At 33.8% G+C, this 20,718-nt stretch overlaps 1 protein-coding gene, 1 long non-coding RNA gene and 2 other non-coding genes across 4 annotated transcripts; all 4 read left to right on the top strand.

Annotated features, from left to right (window-relative positions):
* The first annotated feature begins 605 nt into the window (after positions 1-605).
* Positions 606-676, top strand: TRNAG-GCC (transfer RNA glycine (anticodon GCC)). The gene has a single exon. It is a non-coding gene; the product is annotated as a tRNA-Gly (tRNA).
* A 3,466-nt stretch (positions 677-4,142) lies between these two features.
* On the top strand, positions 4,143-4,213 carry TRNAG-GCC (transfer RNA glycine (anticodon GCC)). The gene has a single exon. It is a non-coding gene; the product is annotated as a tRNA-Gly (tRNA).
* A 621-nt stretch (positions 4,214-4,834) lies between these two features.
* LOC111887603 (putative elongation factor TypA-like SVR3, chloroplastic) lies at positions 4,835-8,696 on the top strand. Its single transcript, XM_023883773.3, is given in 15 exon segments — positions 4,835-5,228; positions 5,483-5,592; positions 5,837-6,040; positions 6,138-6,261; positions 6,264-6,313; positions 6,387-6,539; positions 6,638-6,727; positions 6,801-6,935; positions 7,014-7,130; positions 7,198-7,349; positions 7,445-7,529; positions 7,604-7,698; positions 7,789-7,954; positions 8,033-8,228; positions 8,342-8,696. Coding segments are annotated over 15 exon segments (2,046 nt in total). The 5' UTR covers positions 4,835-4,993; the 3' UTR covers positions 8,476-8,696.
* A 10,626-nt stretch (positions 8,697-19,322) lies between these two features.
* On the top strand, positions 19,323-20,718 carry LOC122198155 (uncharacterized). The gene is made up of 3 exons (XR_006192032.2): positions 19,323-20,141; positions 20,228-20,443; positions 20,533-20,718. It is a non-coding gene; the product is annotated as an uncharacterized LOC122198155 (long non-coding RNA).

Genomic DNA, 20,718 nt, shown 5'->3' with positions numbered 1-20,718 from the left:
CTGTTAATCAAGCATCTAAATTTTTTTAACATGGTTTGTTTGATAATTTAAAAGGTAAATTAATTTTCTGATATGTGATTAACATTTGGTGGCAAATCATTATAACATGCTAGTTTCACCAAAATACCTTTTATTAATATCATGTTTAGGTTATTTAACAACGTCACAAATGAATGTTGTGCAAAATGGATAAACTTGGTATTAAAGCTAGTGTTTGATAAGATCATCAAACTTTGAGGCTGCTGCATTGTTTATTAAAACTTCATGTCTTTTTTTTTTTAAATATCTATTGATTTATGTCTTTCAAAAATAAAAATTAAGATTACTTTTGAACTAGCTAACTGGTAGTAAAACATAATAAATTAGTAAGTTATTTCTTTAATATCTGATAAATTATATATCATATATTTATTTTGTAGAATTGTAATATTCATACCCAATTATTTAATCATATAATTCATGAATATATATATTTCATTCAGAAACTTATCTTAAAGTATGTTATTTCATTGATTTCCTATTGATAAGATCACTGTCATAGAATTTTACATTGTATTATAGTAATTGTTAAGCAACAAGGCTAAAATCCATTACAAATACATCAAGCACCAGTGGTCTAGTGGTAGAATAGTACCCTGCCACGGTACAGACCCGGGTTCGATTCCCGGCTGGTGCATATTTGAAGCTGTGATGATAATGCGCTGATTTGTAAGGCTGGTCCCTTACTCCTCTCTGATCACAGACGAGTTAAAGGTGCTTCTGAGCTTTAATTTTTTTATAATGTGTCAAAAAAATTACGGTATTTTTTTAACTAAAAAATGTATATAAGTTATATGTAAACTGTAATTTATTTTTTTCTCGTTTGATTCACCTGCGTAAAACTCCGGCAATAACATCCGGGCATGATATGGAAGTTTAGATCACTAATACATTTATGATTTATTCAGTCAAAAGCGCTGCAAATTTGAGTGTTGCTACAAGGTATGATAGGGTACATAATCATTTAGGTTTTAGGACGACTTTGAACAAATTTATGAGAATATATTACGAAACAGAAGATGAAGCCTGAAGGAGATATAACCCTTGTATTTTTTTTTTAATCATTAGTTTTTAGACATATTTTGCTTGAAATGGTATTAATTTTTAAGGATGGAAGATGTGGAAGCAAGAACAAGATTGACATAGGTGATGTGGAAGGCGGTACTCCAAGGATGGCGCCCATCCCTGCTCTTGGTGAGCCAATAAATATCATGAACAATGTTAAATATTAAAAATTCAAATTAACATATTACAAATCATAAACAGAAAAAAAAAATGACGAAATTGATCTTCTAAGATGATGTTTGTTTTTTCGAAGCGAAAATTCATGAAGTCTGCGGACCGCCTTCATAAACTTGTGCAGTAAAAGAGATGGATCAAACGGCTGCAGTCTGTAATAAAAAATATGATTGTTTTTTAACATATATGCAGACTGCTATAATAAATTAAAACTTAAATAAACTAATTTTCAAAAGGTTCATAATATATAATATATATATATAATAAACCTTTAAAATGATTTTTAGTTTAGAAAACGAAATTTTTTATGTTTTATTTTTTATAAAAAGTTAAGATCATTTAAATAAAACGTTCTTATCCTTAATAATAATACTTTTGAATTTTTTTAGAAACTCAATAAAATAGTATTACGAAGAACTTTATCATTTGTTATTTTGATTTTGAATAAAAAAAAATTCTTTATTTTATATAAAAACAAATATTTATTAAAATTAAAACATAAACACTTGGAAAACTTATTTTGTTAAAAATTCTTTTTACAAAGTCACTGGTAAGTGTGTATAAGTATTCTTTTTTTTTTTTTTAATTTTTGGATAATTTTTTTTTCTGTTTTATTTTTAAATTATTATTATTTTTTTTTAATTTTAATGATTGTACTCATTTGATAGAGAATTAAAATTTTAAAAAATATGTTTTTTTTCAAAAAAAAAAGTTATGGCCGAAAAATCAAGAACGTAGAAAAAAATTAAGGGTTGGATACTTGGCATAGAAATGAGCTCTTTTTGTTGAGACAAGTGGAGGGAGTTGACTTCCATTTATTTTTTTTCTTTTTTTCTTCTTTTTATTGTTTATCGTTTCTTTGCTCTAAACATGTAACTTTCGTCAGAAATTGTCAATTTTTTGTAATTAATTACTAAATCGAATATCATCTCGTGAGATTTTAACAATAAATAAAATTAAATATTTACCATTTAGTTTTTCAATCTTAAGGCAAAAAATTATCTTCACGGTTCATATTAAAATTTGAGTTACTATATGATCTTTTATATATATATATATATATATATATATATATATATATATATATATATATATATATATATATATATATATATATATATATATATAGTATGGAATGTCCGAAAAACCCCAATCCTAACAAAAATGTTATTTTTTAAAACACACAAAACTTGGTCATTTTTATTAGGTTATTTGATATGGAAGCCCTTAAGTTTGACACTTTAATACATATTTATCCCAAGTATTTTTTTTTGTTATTTTAATACCCGAAGCTTGTCATTTATTCTTTCATATTTCTCATTTATCATGTCACCCCCCTATAGTAGGCTACTTTCAATTTATGTTAGGGATGAACAACTGGTCGGACCCGGACCGAACCGGTCTGAAGACTGAAAACCCAAAGACCGGAAATCATGAATTACCTTACTCGAAAATCGGATCGGGTTAGGTGTATCGGGTCCAGTTTCGGTTCTGGGTACCAAATCAAGGTTAGGCTCTTAGACCGAATAAGATTTTGACAGTGTTGTTTACGGTTTTAGTCCGGTTCCAGGAAAATTACAAGTTTGGTCGATATGGTTTTTTTTGAAATTTGCATGTTTAGTTTTAAATTTTGTCACAAAAATGTCAACGTGGTTATAACTTATAATATTTCTTGCATATGTATACTTACATTAAGTTGTTATTATTATTATTATTATTATTATTATTATTATTTTATATTTTTATGCGTGCGTGAAGACATAGCTCACTGTAGAAGATATCAATTTGAAGTCAATAGTCAAACCATTTATCATCTTTTGACACTTTTATAAGAACTCATTGTTTTATAGGAAAAATGTATGTTTAGCTTTTAGTAAAATTTATCCGTTTTCATGATCAAATAATCGTTTAGCGAAATGATGTCATTTAAAACTATTTGACGAAATATAATATTTCACAAATCCCTTAAATATTTTATCACAAATAAACGAATGATGACTAATGACAAATCAAAACCAATTTCACCATTTATCATTTGGTGATTTCAGCACATCGGCAATTTGCAAATTTCTCATTTGCATTAAAAAAAGAATCCGGTCCGGTCCGGGTTAAGTCCCACATTCCTTGTACGGTCCGGTCTAAACCCGAAACCTGATTATTGGTTAAAACAAAACCCAAAATTCGTCCATTAATGTGAATATCCGGTTCGGTCTGGGTCCGGTCCGATCCAACGGGTCATATACTCATCTCTAGTTTATGTAAGATAACTTGGACTTCTAGCTGACGTGAATGTGGTTCTCTTCATTACTAAAAACACAAGAATCAAATAAATATAAACATATTTATATATTTATAAAGATATAAAAATGTTTTATTATGTTTAATATGTTTGTAAAGTTACAAAACATATTTTGTACCTTTAAAAATATAAAGGTATAAAAACATGTTTTGCACCTTTAAAAACGTACGTTGTTTTATTATGTTTAATAAATTAATAGTTATTTTTGTTAATATCTCAAAGATTTAATATAAGTCGGATTAGCTTTACTGATTGATGTGTTCCTTACTATTTAAGTTGGTGTATATTTTTAATCAATATTCTTCTTAATGATTAAAACATAATTCAATAGAACATTGATAATTTTGTTGAATTATAATCCATTTGATTAATTATCATTATCATCTACGAATAAATGATAAATGACTATAAGGTTTAGCAAAGATATTTGTCTGTGACCAAGAATAAATGAATGCAGCGAGTAAAAGCGTGGAGCACTGTGGCCTAGTCATCCAATGTTAGAAGGCATGCTACATTTGGTTTTGTTTCTAAGATATAAAAATATTATTCAGTAGGTTTTCAACAAGCACCAGTGGTCTAGTGGTAGAATAGTACCCTGCCACGGTACAGACCCGGGTTCGATTCCCGGCTGCTGCATATCTGAAGCCGTGATGAAAATGCGCTGAATCGTAAGGCTGGTCCCTTACTCCTCTCTGATTTCAGACGAGTTAAAAGCGCTTCTGAGCTTTAATTTTTTGTTATTGTTGTTATCTAATCAAAGTTCATTATAAAAATTAATTAAAAGAATCCTTTTTATATCAAATATATCACTTTTAAAACAAGACAAATATACACAATATGTTAACCTTCAGCCAATTACTTTTTACTTGGGTGTTGCTCTTTGCTGAATTTGCACCAAATGTATTACATCTGTAAATTTTTTTCTTCCAGCGTCTTCATTCAAATGTCAACCTAACGTTCTATTCAAACTTAGTATCGTTTCTATAAACGCAGATAAATTTTGTTTAATTAAACCGTTTTTGGTATCTCTATTATGCATCAAAATTTTGAGAGTTTATGAGGTGGTGTTATCTATTAGCTTTCGTATTTTCGTGGGTATTTTCCACAAAGAATGAAAAGTCGAAAAACTTAGCCCTTTAACTTAAGTATTCACGAACCCAAGATTCAGCCCATATCATTTGGTGCAAGATATTTTACATAAATATCCTTTACCCGATCACCCCACACTAGCCCATCTTCAAGTCTAAATGCAAGCCATACATTTTCTTTCCCAATCATCTTTACTTCTCTAGAAGAGTAGAAGGTCTGTCGTCTTCTAGTTTCTCTCCGTCGTTTTTCACTGCAATCCCATTTTGATTTTGCTCCCTCTCTGTTCATAGACTGTGAACTTTGAGTCAGTGAGGGAGTCAATCATCAATGGAAATGGCTGTTGGAATACATAACTCTATCACTCCAACACTAAACCCTAATCAAAAGGGTTTCCCTTTATCCTCACCTTTTCTAAGAACCCAACTCTCCGTTGGTCGCACCTTATCTTCTTATTCATTTTCTAAAATCAAGTCTCCAACTTTCTCGCGTTCCAGAAGAAACCCTCTTCCTAGTTTCATCAAATGCTCTGTTTCTGAAGCTGAGGCCACTGAAACCACTACCGGTAATTGTTCTTCGCTTAAATGGTTTCAATCCTTTGTAATTTCATTATTAATCTTCCTTGGGTTCTTAAACCATGCTTAAATTTTGTAATATTATTCAATTGGTCCTATCAATTCCCCTCTTGCAAATTTCTATTGCATTCGTGGTGTTCGATTAAATGTCAAACATATAAGCCTGAGCGTTGCAACATGAAACTAATCTTGATTAGCTGCTTTCGTTTTTCTGGCGTGTTTTATCATGTTTCTTTTGATGCAGAGAAAAAGGTCACATTAGTGAGGAGAAACGACATAAGGAATATTGCAATTGTTGCTCATGTCGATCATGGAAAGACAACTCTGGTTGATGCAATGTTGAAGCAAGCAAAAGTAAGCATATATATACTTCCTTTACATATATCATTCATCATTTAAACTTTTTGTATCACAATCTTCAGCTTTTTAAACAGATAATTACCAAAGGAAATATCGTATATCCAAATTGTGGTTACATCAGATAAATTTGTACTCTTTATTTCTTTGGATAAGCTTCCTTTACGTGTTACGACGCGACCTATCATTGTTTAATTAAATTTACATGTTAATGAACCGAAAATTCCCTACTTTTTTGCAGGTATTTCGTGATAATCAAGTTGTAGAAGAAAGAATTATGGACTCAAATGACCTAGAACGTGAGAGAGGAATTACAATCCTTAGTAAAAACACATCTATCACTTACAAAGACACAAAAATGAACATTATCGACACTCCTGGACATTCTGACTTTGGAGGTGAAGTAGAACGTGTCCTTAATATGGTGGAGGGAGTTCTTTTAGTGGTAATCTTTCTATCAATTTAACTATTATAAACAAAGTGTTGTTTGATAATAAATTGGTGTCTAAATCTAAAAAATGGTGTTTGTTTTCACTTTTCAGGTAGATTCTGTTGAGGGCCCAATGCCACAAACAAGATTTGTTTTAAAGAAAGCTCTTGAATTTGGTCTTGCAGTTGTTGTTGTTGTGAATAAAATCGATAGACCTTCTGCACGTCCAGAATTTGTTATAATTCCACTTTTGAACTCTTCATTGAACTAAATGCATCTGATGAACAGGTATCTTGAGTACTATCTTCTACTAGAAACATCCATAAATAGAAATGTATAAAAATGTCAACTTTTGTTGCAGTGTGATTTCCAAGCAGTTTATGCAAGTGGTATACATGGAAAAGCTGGACTTTCTCCTGATAAATTAGCAGATGATCTGGGCCCACTTTTTGAGTCAATAATTAGATGCATTCCAGGACCTCGCATTAAGAAAGATGGATCACTTCAAATGCTTGTTAGTTTTAGACTTTTTTTCCAAAATGTTCTTCCTCATTTCTTCATTTTCTTTTATTATTATAAGTTTCATTTCTCAATTTTAGTTTCTTTTTTAAGGTCACGAGTACAGAGTATGATGAACACAAGGGGAAAATAGCTATAGGAAGGTTACATGCTGGTGTTCTGAATAGAGGCATGGATGTTCGTGTAAGTCATTGTGTCAAATTCACTGAATAAATGATTTTTTTTTTGAGAAAATAATGACACACTGTTATTTCAGATTTGCACATCAGACGATGCCTGCAGATTTGGAAAAGTGAGCGAATTATTTGTGTTTGAGAAATTCTACAGAGCTCCTGCAGAGAGTGTGGAGGCTGGTGATATTTGTGCTGTTTGTGGTATTAATGATATTCAGGTAGTTATTTATTTATTTATTTATTTATTTTTAAAAGTTATTTGAAAGATGATGATTAAATATGGTTTCTTTACACAGATTGGGGAGACAATTGCTGATAAGAATGATGGAAAGGCATTACCTGCAATTAGGGTAGAAGAACCTACAGTAAAAATGGCTTTCTCAATCAATACTTCACCATTTGTTGGGCGTGAGGTAAGTTATGATATACTTATATCAAGTTATGGTCAAATGTCTAAAATGCCCTTTGGTTATCTTTCAGGGAAAGTATGTTACTAGTAGAAATTTAAGAGACAGACTCTACCGGGAAATTGAAAGAAATTTAGCTATGAAAGTTGAAGATGGTGAAACTGCTGATACGTTTCTTGTTAGTGGACGTGGTACTTTACACCTAACAATACTGATAGAAAACATGTAAGAATTTATTTATTTATTTACATTGTTTTTTTATGCATTATGCAATTTCCCCCATATTTTCTTTATGAATTTATTTATTTACATACGATTAGGCGAAGGGAAAATTACGAGTTCATGGTGGGACCTCCAAAAGTAATCAACAAGAGAGTTGATGATAAGTTGCTTGAACCTTACGAGGTACAAATATTTTAGTTAGATAAAAGTCATTTATACATTTTTTTAATTGAAAATTTTAATTTTAATACTTGCAGATTGCCACAGTGGAGGTGCCTGAAGTACATATGGGGTCGGTTGTTGAACTTCTTGGTAAAAGGCGGGGCCAAATGGTTGATATGCAAGGGCTTGGGTATGTATTGTGAATTATGAATTATCTTTTTTTTTTCTTTCGTTTCCTTAAGTGGTGTCTTTTATTCTTGGATGGTTTTGTTGTTTTTAGATCGGAGGGAACAACGCTGCTTAAATACAAAATCCCGACGCGTGGACTTTTGGGACTTAGAAACGCGATTCTAACCGCGTCTCGAGGGACCGCGATTCTCAACACGATATTCGATAGTTACGGGCCGTGGGCGGGCGACATGTCGACCCGTGATCTCGGATCCTTGGTAACTATACATTCTAACGACATAGAAGCTTTTTTTTTTTTTGTGTTGAAATGACCTTTTTGCCCATTATGTTTATAGGTTGCTTTTGAGGATGGAGTTTCGACTTCTTATGCTCTTATAAGTTCTCAAGAAAGAGGACAAATGTTTATAAAACCAGGGATGGAAGTGTACAAAGGTCAGATTGTTGGGATTCATCAAAGACCCGGTGATTTATCCCTCAATGTATGCAAAAAGAAAGCTGCTACAAACGTGCGTTCTAACAAAGAAGTGTCTGGTAAGAAACCCACTCAATTCAATCATATAAATGCAATAAATATAAAAATAAATGAAACTATGTTACTATTTGTTGCATTTAACATGTGACATATTTTGATTTGGTGTATGCAGTTGTTCTTGACACGACATTGGACTATAGTCTTGACGATTGCATTGAGTATATTCAAGAAGATGAATTGGTGGAAGTAACTCCAAAAAGTATACGCATGTGCAAAAATCCGAAGATGAGCAAAAAGGGTCGATGAACAAAAATCTAAAATGTCGGAAAATAAAAACTCTATAGAGTAAAAAATATATAGGAAATTTTGATTTTTAATGTTTGTTGTGTAGTTGGTTACGGATGTATATGAGCGTCCTAAAAAACCTCACAAGTCTATAGTTATTTATTATTGACGTTTGGTATTAATTATTTTTGTTATATCATGTAGAATTATTTGATGTTATAACTATTTTTTATATTCCAAGAGGCAATGTGGCGAAAATTATATAATAGAAAACACACATAGATATGATATATTAATATTTGTATTTCATTTCCAGGTAGATCGAAAATGATTTGTTTATATTATGCTTACTGTGCACATATTTAAATGATTGATTTTATTTTTAATTTAGAAAAAAAATAAAAGATTATAAATAAAGTTCATGAAATCCTTAAGTTTAATATTTTCCATATCTCCTTTGACCTAATAATTATTTATCAATGTTATTAACAAGATAACATGGATAAAATAACATGATGATAATAATATATCGTTTTTCCGTTCAACGAACGCAATCACAAATTAAGTTTACACGATGAGTTAAGTCGTATGTTTTTTAATACAAATTGCCAACTTTGCTTGATTCGATGCACAAGATGGACCTGAGATGTTGTTGGACAGTCTGCTTCTTGGATTGTACATCTGACTTTTAGTCAAACATGACGTTCGAGAAGAATGACTGCTTCTTGAATTTATTGGTCTCAAGCCGACATTTATAAGTCAAAGTTTTTTTTTTCGAAAATTTATATATTTGTAAGAAGCTAAAAACTTTAATATCAACGTTAAGTTATGATTAAAATATGGAGAATGGTCACTTATTAATGATAATATACCCAGAAAAAAAAACGTTACACAACAACAAACTTTGATAAAGACATTCATAGGAAAATACGTTACAATATAATAATCTTCATTCTTATAACTAGAAAGAGTCCAATTTTAAAATTCTATTGATAGTAAAACTGGTTTTTTTAAGAATTAAGACGATGTGATATTCGATAATAATTTGGTTGACGAGGTCCAGGTGGGTGTGTATGATTACTTAATTAGTCAACGGATTGGATGGTGCTAGAGAAGTATTGAGGCCAAAATTGAAAATTCGAACAACAAGGACTTTTTTGTTATGTTTCTGGAATAATAGATATAAATTTAAATATTTAAATATAGAATCATTAACATTAATAATAATAATAATAAATAAATAAATAACAAAATGAATGGTAATCACTTTTTAGACAAGTGAGTATTAACCAAAATGTGAATGAACAATCAAACGTGAATTTTTTTGATATATGTATTATTGATCATGTATTTTGTATTACAGTATTATAATTATTATAATTCTCTTCTTTGTTTCTTTTTAAGTAAAATACCTAAAGATCGTAGGATTTTCAGGATATATGTTGTCCTTTGCATTATACAGTATATTTTTATATTCTACGTTTAATAATTTTCGATGAGGAATAATTGTTTTTCATAAAAGGTACACGTGGGAAACCGCGGCAATCAATGTTGACCAAACATTAACTGCTAGCCTGCCACATCGGCAAGAAAGGCTGCTACGGGTAAATTGTTCACGTGTCGACAACCCTTCTAATTTACATTCTAACCCATCTTAACTTCTAATTTACATTCCAACCCATCTTAACTTCTTATCCGTGATTTCTCCTCTCTTCTATTAAATTAAAACAATAAATTATTGACTACTTTCTTTACCCTTTCCTATCCTTTGTCTTCTTCTTGATGACGGTGGTGGTTGATTTTGTTGAACCCTTTCATCTTCGTTGTCCTTGTTAAGGTTTGTAGGTTAAGTTTGTGTAATATCTTCAGTTTTACAATCATAAAATATCGATTTATTTATGTTTATTAAAAATCAGAATATCATTTTTAAAGAATTATAATGCGGAATTTGTTTCTAAAAACAGAATAATATTATTATCAAAACATTTCAAAAAAAAAAAAAATTTACCTTATTTATATTAAAACTTCCTCCACTTAAACTGGATTTCGTTATTGAAATCACTCCTTACTACTCTCCAAACATACCCAACAACTTGGACAATTCTTCCTCAACCCTGATCTAAACTGAGAAGTCGACTCATACAGGCGACCGCCTTCCCATACTACAATCAATACCCAATCTTGGAGGAACTTACATACCCTGACTAATAATGAATCATTGACCCACTATATTTAACCATTGAAGAATAATCATCACTACTCTAACCGAAATCCGGAAATCTAATACCTTGTCTGACTATTAACTACTGTTAAACCCTCAACTCGAAAACAAGGCGACTCCCAACACGAGTCTTAGTTAAATAACTATTGTAGTGAAACACGAACCACGCCAACATATTCCACAACTCCCTTTAATTACTTCGAAATCAAGGCATCTTATAAAGAAAACTCGAGAGACCACTCGGAAACTCGCAGCTGCCAGTAACAATCCAATATCTTGAGAGTACTCAATCACAATGGCTATTTTTCTCTCCTTAACTATAAGACCCAACTTTCAGTGAGAACTACACAGTCGGGGAGTCTTAAAACTACAACCACAAAACAACTCCATTAATGTACATCCCAAAACCAGAAATCCAGCAGTTCTAAACTTCATAAGCCAAACTCTAAGACCGATGATCATTTATTCTTCGAACATATCCCTAGTCCCTGACTAGGAACACCACCAAAACATGCGAAAAGAGTTCTCAAACATACCGATCGCGAATTTCGCACAATCCCAAATCCGAAAATTGTGTCCAAAAACCTTAAATACACACTTGACTTCTTGGCAAGTAATCATCAACCCACTGCTCCCACGGATATAATGATGGTTCATCCAAGGATTTCACATTGCATCCAAATCCCTTATCAACTCAAATGTACCTCCACTTGACAAATCACTTGAGATATTCACAATGAACTTCATGACTCTAGATTCCATAACTGAAACCCAACATTAGTAACCAAACTCATGATAAACAGCCTGCAAGCCAACGGGTTCATAATTTAGTCACTTCGTAATAGACTCTTGATGCACAACTATTACTCCTAACAACCTTTAATTTCCCACATGATCCAAACCAGCTGGTCACTGAGTCTCCCTACTCTCACAATGCAATAACACCTAAACATGCAAAGAAAACTGAAAATCCAAGACCTAAGAGTCTCAATCAAAGGGATACAAGGTCCCACCCATATGAATCATACATCCACTTGTTCATGATACATCGTGACACCTTCTAACCACTAAACGATAAGCTCACGGTACTATGTCGATCTTGTCGTCATCCCATCACTGCCCTGGAGGCTCACGACTAGCACCACATAGCCTAAAGATACTAAACCATCAATCCACCGTCTTGCAGGAACCCAAACAACATCCCCTTCAATGCTAATCGAACCCAACACGACCATACTCCTTTATCATGTAGAATTTCTTTCATAGTACAAGTTGCTACTAATTAAGAACCATGTCAATAACTCGATCCATTTACTCTCATGCTATCATACTCAACCTACATACATCCCCATGGGAACGCATAACTAGCCCTAAATCCAATGCATTCCTTTTTCCCACAAACTTACCCAGAGGGTGTGGTACCTGTAGATCTATCCGGAATGAATTGCGAAGCAAAGATCCCACGCCTTGCAAAACTAAACAACGTTGCCCTAACATCCGAACTTCTAATAATCAAGGACATATGTCGAGCTTGAGCCTGGTATGAATAATAATTCCACTACAATACTCGTCAAAACCCAAGAAGGACTAAACATATCAAACTTTGAAACCGACTGGCTAATTAGCAACTGCCCAACCTAGACTATAGATATCAATCTATACAATAAGCTGATAAATCCTTCAACACTCGTTACTCAAATTGGACGACCCAACCGCCTCTTGACCTATTCATTGGCGTTCACGAAAGGAACCCCTAGCTACAACAGGCTCCTTGGCCAACAGATTCTTGTCGGGAAGACGACTCCTCCATTCCTAAACACATACATCAGATGGCAATTTTTTCTGCACCCCCATCTTGACCAAATCCTAAACCAAAGTTTTGCATACCCGAACCACAAATACCTATGACCCATTCTTACGAAACCATAACTCAAACATATCACTGATCCTCTAAGTAGAATACCCAATTCTAGCCCACTTAAGGTTCGAACCACCAACAACTGATGTTGCAAACATACCAAAACTCAAACTGGCTCACCCGGATGCATAAAATCCTGACTATTGGGATATATATATATATATATATATATATATATATATATATATATATATATATATATATATATATATATATAACACAACACAAGATAATCTTTTAGATAAAGACCAATCAAATTCAAAGAGATTCTGAGTCTCAGATGGAAACCTCAGGAACTCCCCAATCATGGTTGCCTCCAACATCAAGAATTCCATGCAAATACATAAGCAAAACACCAACTTCCTATCTAGAAATAAATGGATTACTACACTCATCGCCTTCAAATCCCAATCGTCAATTGATCGCAATAATCATTCATAAATACAAAAGGCATCATTCTCATAGTCAGAATACATCAGAGACAACAAGTTTTTTGCTCCCAATTCACTTCACTGATCACCTGCAAACTCCAGCTAGCTCCTTACCTGCCTATACCCCAAGAAAGCAGACCCTTGATCTCATCTCAAGGCAACCATACCATAAAAATCCTCTTGTTCATTCCCGCACCTCCATTCTTCCGCTAAAGACCGCATCCATCTAGCCTCATGTTGGGTTTACATCTCAACTCTGAAAATCATATGTCTACCCTCTCTCTCCTTTTAACATGGAAAGTTGGAAGAACATAGCATCTGCCAAAGATAGTGACATTCCAATTCATTTGCCAATAACTCAGCCTCTGGCTGCAATCCTTGAGCTGATCATAACAATCGCCTCCTTATTGAGTCCCACCACTCAACTGTCACTACCATCGAGCAAGGTCCTCCAGACCTCAAATCAACTAACTCATCTAAATCTACACTATTCAAACCCAAACTGACATGACTACTAAAGCCAAAACAATCACCAGACTCATCCTTAGCCTGAACAACCATATCCAAAAGACCGACAGATACAGAAACACCATCACGAATCATGGTATCAACCTTGAAATCAACCATCAACCAACTCCTTAGAATCCTTGTAACTTCCCTTGATTCAAGTATGGATCATTTGCTTCCAATAGTATGGTACCAATACTACCTTCCAGACCTATCCATACTTCCCTCAACAATCGTCCTGAATCCTCTAACTTACCTCCTCATAATGATACTACCAAAATCCACTAAACAGCATAACTCCCACACTAAAGCACTTCCTCGGCTCTCCTAGGATCCCCACCTCATCCTGTTATCAGCTTCTAAAAAACCCCTATTAATGTTAGCTAACTACTTCCTGAATACAATTTCATACAACAAAACTTAAAAAATCTTTCGACTAAAAGATCCAACCCTACAACGGTTAGACGCAAACGAGAGTTGCGCAATAGGGCCGAATCAATCATTCTAAAATTATTTAACCTTTGTATCATGTAACTTAACATATTCATTTAATAGCTAACTCACATCAATATGGGTCCTACAAAGCACAAAGCAAGCAACATTCGAGTAGTGAAACCAACTGGCACTAAGATACCATAAACAATCAGGTCGATCCTTACACGCAATTCCTAAACACTAGGCCCAAGCATCTTGTAATGACGTTTTCTAGGATGGATCGATTTAGGGTTTTAAGGAGTCAAAAGGTTGAATTTTGGAAGATATGGAGCCTCACAACGTAATCTTTAAGTGGTCATGACGTAAGATGGGTTATTATGGAAATTTTTGTTCCGGACTAGTCTCACAACTTAAGAACTGAAGTAGCCCAAGCCCATGATCATTTAGGGTTTACCTTGTATTTAAGTCCTCTAAACCCATTTTAGGGTTCATTATCAACCTCCAAACCTTCTTTTGCCTCAGAAAACCCTAGCCTTCACCCCTTGCTTGATTCATGGCCATTTTGGGAGCATTTCTTGGTTTGAAGAAAAAGAGAAGAAGAAGAAGAAGAAGAAGAAGGTGAACTTTTGAAGAGGCTTGCAAGGAATCATCATCATCATCACCTCACATTGTTTCCAGACCCAATCATTCACCTCACATAGTCCTTTGATTCGGGTGAATTTTCCCCACTATACTTGTTGGTTGAAGACACCAATGTCGGCCCACGGAGTTATGTATCCTGGTTTGAGGATGTCACTATGCTGTAGTGATATGTTAGATTTGTATCTTGATATAGGATGTTACTATACGGTAGTAATTTGTAGATCTGCTTGTTTTTCTGTTAACTGGTTATATGTTATATGTTATGTATATGTCTACATGTTATGGTTTTGAGTTGTGGCTTTACTACTATATGCATGAGCCAATAGTCTGGGGGTAATCCAACCCGATGGTTGTGTACTCGAGGGTATTCCAGTCTGATGACTGAGTGGACCCATTGCATATTGGCATTCCAATCTGATGACTGATTGGTTTGGGGATAATCTAGCCTGATGGCTATGGACGAGAGGGTATTCCGATCCGATGATTGATTGGACCCAACATGCATGATTGTATATGTTATATGTTGTATGGTGGTACTTGGGGGGGGGGGGGGGGGAGGACTCATTAAGCTTCATGCTTACTGTTTCAGGTACTTTAGATGATTGTGGTAAGGTAAAGGCTTGATCGTCCACATCCTTCAGATTTTTTTGATATCCAATCTTGGGACACTCTAATTTGTAATTATTACTTTTGGAAACAGTGTTTTGTAAACAATAATAGTCATTGGGTTGTTTTAGAAAAACAAAAATTTTACCGTTGTTTTTGGGATGTTACACATCTAGGATACACATATATCCAATGTCTACTATCTCAAGAGTGTCTAAACATTCCTCAAATGGCCTGCTACACCCATACTCACTCCTGAAACTTCCACCAACCCCACAACCACTCGTGCATGCTAATCATAGATAACGTTGAATCCCAGAGACAGTTGAATACTGGATTCTACCCTAAGCCCATCATCAGACAAGAACAAGAAGTAAGGCTAAAGTCAGACATTCTCAGGCTATAAAATCTTAGTTATGTACAACTATGACGCACACACCAAGCAACTACAGTAATGATGTCAATTTCATTTAGTATACAAGAGATTCTCCCAGGTTATCAGGCATCACACATCAGACAATTCTATCATGCAATTCCTGAGGATCCCTAGCCTACAAACTAGCATGCAATTCTATCGTAATCATCACAAGAAAATAACAATGTGGGTATTTTAGGGTACACCTTCTTGCTCCGGATGATCGTACACATCTCATCCTTCTTTGATTACATTTGAAAATAATTTTGAAAACTTTTACATATCCTTAGTTTGAGTATGGATTCACACGAATTCTCATCCAATTCACTCAAACTTGGGCTTTGATACCAACTTGTAACATCCCAAAATTCAGGGTAAAATTTTTCATTTTTGAAACCAATCCAAAACCATAAGTGTTACAAATCATAGTTTCCAAAAGTCATAAACATGAATTAGAGTATCCCAAAATCACAATCTCATAAAAATACAGGATGATGTGAACGATCAAGCATTTGCCTTGTCATGATCATCTGAAGTACTTAAAACATAAAACTGAAATCGTAAGCATGAAGCTTAGTGAGTTCCCCCAAAGTACCACCACATAAATAGATAAAATATACAATCATGCATGTTGGTTCCAATCAGTCATTAGACTGGAATACCCTCGAGTCCACAACCATCAGGTTGGATTACCCCAGACCCAATCAGTCCTCAAACAGGAATGCCTCGGCCCAATCAGTCCTCAGACTGGAATGCCTCGACTCAATCAGTCATTGGACTGGAATGCCAATATAAAACGGGTCCAATCAGTCACCAAACTGGAATACCCTCAGGTCCATAGCCATCAAATTGGATTACCCCCGACCCAATTAGTCATCAAACTGGAATGCCTCGTCCTAGCCAGTAGGGGTGTAAGCGATCCGAGCTACTCAGGATCGACTCGATAATAGCTCGACTCGAGCTCGAGTTAAACGAGACTGAGCTGAGCTCGAGCTCACCTTGAAGGCTCATTTATTAAACGAGCCGAGCCCGAGCTTTTGTTGTGAAGCTTGTATAGGCTCGTGAGCCTAATCGAGCCTAAGTATATTTTTAAAATTGTATTTTTATTTTATATATTAGTCTATGCTCTATACATTATAATTTGAAAATATATTTTTGTTTTATATATCAAAATAATAATACTAATTACGAGTTTATGATCTATATATAACTTAGAAGTCTAGTAATGGCTTCACGTTATTTTAGTTTCTTATAATTAAATATTATATTTTTATATATTTATGATATATCAAAAAGTAAATAACTTAAGACTGTTTTTCAATTAATCATTTATGTAAAATACAAATCAAGTAAGAGTGATCTTTACGACTTAAGAATTAAGCTTTCGACTTCTCAGTTTTCAATTTTCACTCTCATTTTCACGTAAAAGGGTTAGGGTTCCTGACTTCCCGCCTGGCGGTTCCATTTTTCAATATCATTTGTTGAAGTTCGGTCCGTAGTCGTTACCGACAACGACGATCATCTCCATTCTCGAGGTATGATTTTTCAATTAGTTGATTTCATGTTGTTTTATCATCTCGATTCCCAAACATTAACTATACTATCTGATCAGTTCTATACATATATTATCTAGTGTTTCTAGTCAAACCTCCAAAAATTTGTTGCAAATCAGTTCCAAGTATGTTGTGTTTCTCTTGTTTACTCTTGACGGTATAATCTTTAGTTAATCAAAAAGTGACGAAATTAATGAAATTACAATATTCTATTCCATTTAACAATTAACACAAAGATTGCGGGTGACTTAAATTTTGATTTCCATTTTACACAAACGTTGCCAAACTCCCATAACTTTTAAGTTGTGCATTTTTTTGCTTAATCAGTTTTGTTTTTGACATATCTTATGGATGATGGTGTGATTTCAAATCCATCAAGTCCAATGCAAGGGGTGGGTGAAATCGGTGCCCGTATTGATGGTGAGGAGCATACAACCACTTCAAATGTAAATACATCCACTCAAAATGCAAATGTGAGACAAGAACATCCAGAAACCGGTGAAGATGAAGTGCAGTTGAAGCGGAAGCGGCAGAAAAAATCAGAAGTATGGAATGATTTTGTTGTGGTTACCCACAAAGATGGTACACAAAAACTCGAATGTAAGCATTGTAAAACAAGATTATCTAAGGTTGGATCAGGTCCTACATCCACAATGGCTAGACACCTAAGAAGCTGCTTACCTCATAAAGAACACGAAAAAAAACCAAAAATTGTTAAATTTTCCGCCAAGTGACGCTAATGTTGATTCAGAATTTGCTAAGCCTCAAATATTAATCGGTCCAAATGCAAAATATGATGCTAACAAGATGAGGGAAGCCATAGCTAATTGGTTGCTGTGTATCGAGCAACCTTTTAAAATCGTGGAAGATGACATGTATGTGAAGATGATGAAGATTGCCAATCCATTGTTTGAAAAAGTATGCAAAGCTACATCAGACTATTTTAAGGTATATGAGCACGAGAAGAAGAAGTTAAAAGCCCTTACTAAAGCTGCCTCAAAAATATGTTTAACAACTGATTGTTGGAAGTCCTCGCATCAAAAAATTGAGTATATGGTTATTACTGGACACTTCATTGACCAGAATTGGAGGGTTAACGACTTTATCAAATTTAATATTTACTATTTCATTTTTAATCTCTCATTTTTAATTTTGTATCTCAACCTTTTCTTACAGATTACAAAAATGTGTATTGAGTTTTGTGTATGTTCCTCCTCCTCGTACCGGTTTTGATATTGCTGAATGTATTTACAAATGTTTGAAAGAGTGGGAAATTGAAGATAAAATATTCACCATATCAGTAGACAATGCAACTTATAATGACAGAGCGGTAAAAAGATTGAAAGAAATTTTTTTGAGGGTAAGAAAACTTTATTGTGGTGGTAAATTGTTTCATATAAGGTGTTGTGCACATATATTGAATCTTCTTGTGAAAGAGGTCTTACAATAATTAAGTATGTTATCGAGGATGTTCGTGAGGGTAGACGTCAAACATTTTCAAATGTTGTGCATCAGCTACAAATACGTGATCAAAAATTATTTCTTGACGTGCCAACACAATGGAATTCAACCTATGATATGTTATCTTCTGCCTTGAAGTTTAAGGATGCTTTTCCAGGGTATACATTACATGATTATAATTAGGTGTGTAAGTGAGCCGAGCTACTCGTGAGCTACTCGGGATCGACTCGTTAAAAGCTCGACTTGAGATCGAATTAAACGAGGCCAAGCCGAGCTCGAGCCTTAATATGAGGCTCGTTTATTAAACGAGCTCGAGCCGAGCTTCAATTAGTGGGCTTGCGAGCCTAAACGAGCCTATATATATGTGTATATATACACACACACACACACACACACACACACACACACACACATATATATATATATATATATATATATATATATATATATATATATATAGGTTCGATTAGGCTCGCGAGCCCACTAATTTGTTCACGAGCCGAGCTCGAGCTTCATTTTAAGGCTCGAATCGAGCTCGAGCTCAAGCTTGGTCAGGCTCGGGCTCGGCTCGGCTTGTTTACACCCCTAATTATAATTTTTAATATTTTCTTCTAAATACTTGTCCATATTCACTAATACTTTTTGCTTTTTCAGATATGCAGAGTATGAACCTCATTTCAATCATTTGCTAAGCAAGGAAGATTGGGCTAATGTGGAAAGTCTATGTGACCTTTTGAAAGTTTTTAAGGTGTGTACGGACATCATCTCAGGCAGTGACTACCCAACTGCTAATTTATATCTTATTGAAGTGTTCAGAGTGAAGCAAACTTTGGATAACGGTGCGTTGTTTGAGAATGATTTTATCCGTGATATGGTGAAAAAGATGAAGGAAAAATTTGATAAGTATTGGGTTGAGTGCCATCTTGTTATGGCGATAGCTTCTATTTTAGATCCACAGTTCAAGATGAAATTGGTTGAATTTAGTTTTCCAACAACGTATCAAAATCCTGATGAGAACATTACAAAAGTAAAGAATGCACTTTATGAAATGTATACAGAGTATGTAGAAATACATGATACATTAGTTAGGGAAGCTGCAACCCATGGAAGTGAATGTGGATGAAACAACGTTTCAGGATCGAATGAATGTACATCACTTGGATCGGGATGGGAGGCATTTGGAGAGTTTATAAAGAATGTAGATTTAGAGAGACCAAAAAAGTCAGAATTAGATATGTATTTAGAAGAAGGTGTTTATAGGGAGTAAGTACAAGGGGGGATGAAATCATTTAATGCATTGGAGTGGTGGAATGTGCACAAATTAAAGTATCATGTTTTGTCCATGATGACTAGAGATGTACTTGCAATTCCAATTTCTACTGTTGCATCTGAGGCAAGTTTTAGTGTCGGGGGTAGAGTTATTGATCCCCATCGAGCTTCATTGGCACCAGATACAAATGTTATTAGGCATCTACATAGAGTCAAGAAAATGTTGAAGGTGTATTTCAAAAACCTAAAGCAAATAATAATTGCTATTTTATTATTATAAAATATTAATCGTTAGTTATCTCTTTTTTTTTACAGAAGGAGGAAGCTCCTGCTGAGGTTTTACTAACTGTTGCTACAACAAACTAATCGACGGTATAATTTGACTTTCTTTACAATTAATCTGGACTTTTTTTTGTTGCAAAGATTTGGAATTTTCTGCATTTAACCTGAAATTCATGCTTCTTTATTAAGGGCAAGGGGATAAGATTGTATAAATTGTGGATTGTGGAACGTGATGCTTTTTGTATAAAGGTTGGGATTATTTTCTCTAAACATGTTTTCTTCTTTTTCAATAAAATTATGAAAATGTTGAGTTGAAATGAATTTTTTGCATTTTACAGATGTCGTAATGTGGAGTGAAGTTACATGATTTTCATCAAGGAAGAATTTTGTTTTTGAAAGACTTAATCTTGTGCTTTAAGTCTTATTTTGCAGTATCTAGTCACTTAGTAGTTATTAATTTGAAGTTTAAGTGTTTTTTTTAATATGGAGTTATTTTACTTATCATGTAATGTGTGCATGGTTAA

Source organism: Lactuca sativa, chromosome 5, assembly GCF_002870075.4.
Source record: "Lactuca sativa cultivar Salinas chromosome 5, Lsat_Salinas_v11, whole genome shotgun sequence".
Classification (NCBI taxonomy): Eukaryota; Viridiplantae; Streptophyta; class Magnoliopsida; order Asterales; family Asteraceae; genus Lactuca; species Lactuca sativa.
The sequence above is the reverse complement of the archived record's forward strand: the minus strand, read 5'-3'. Positions and strand labels throughout refer to the sequence as shown.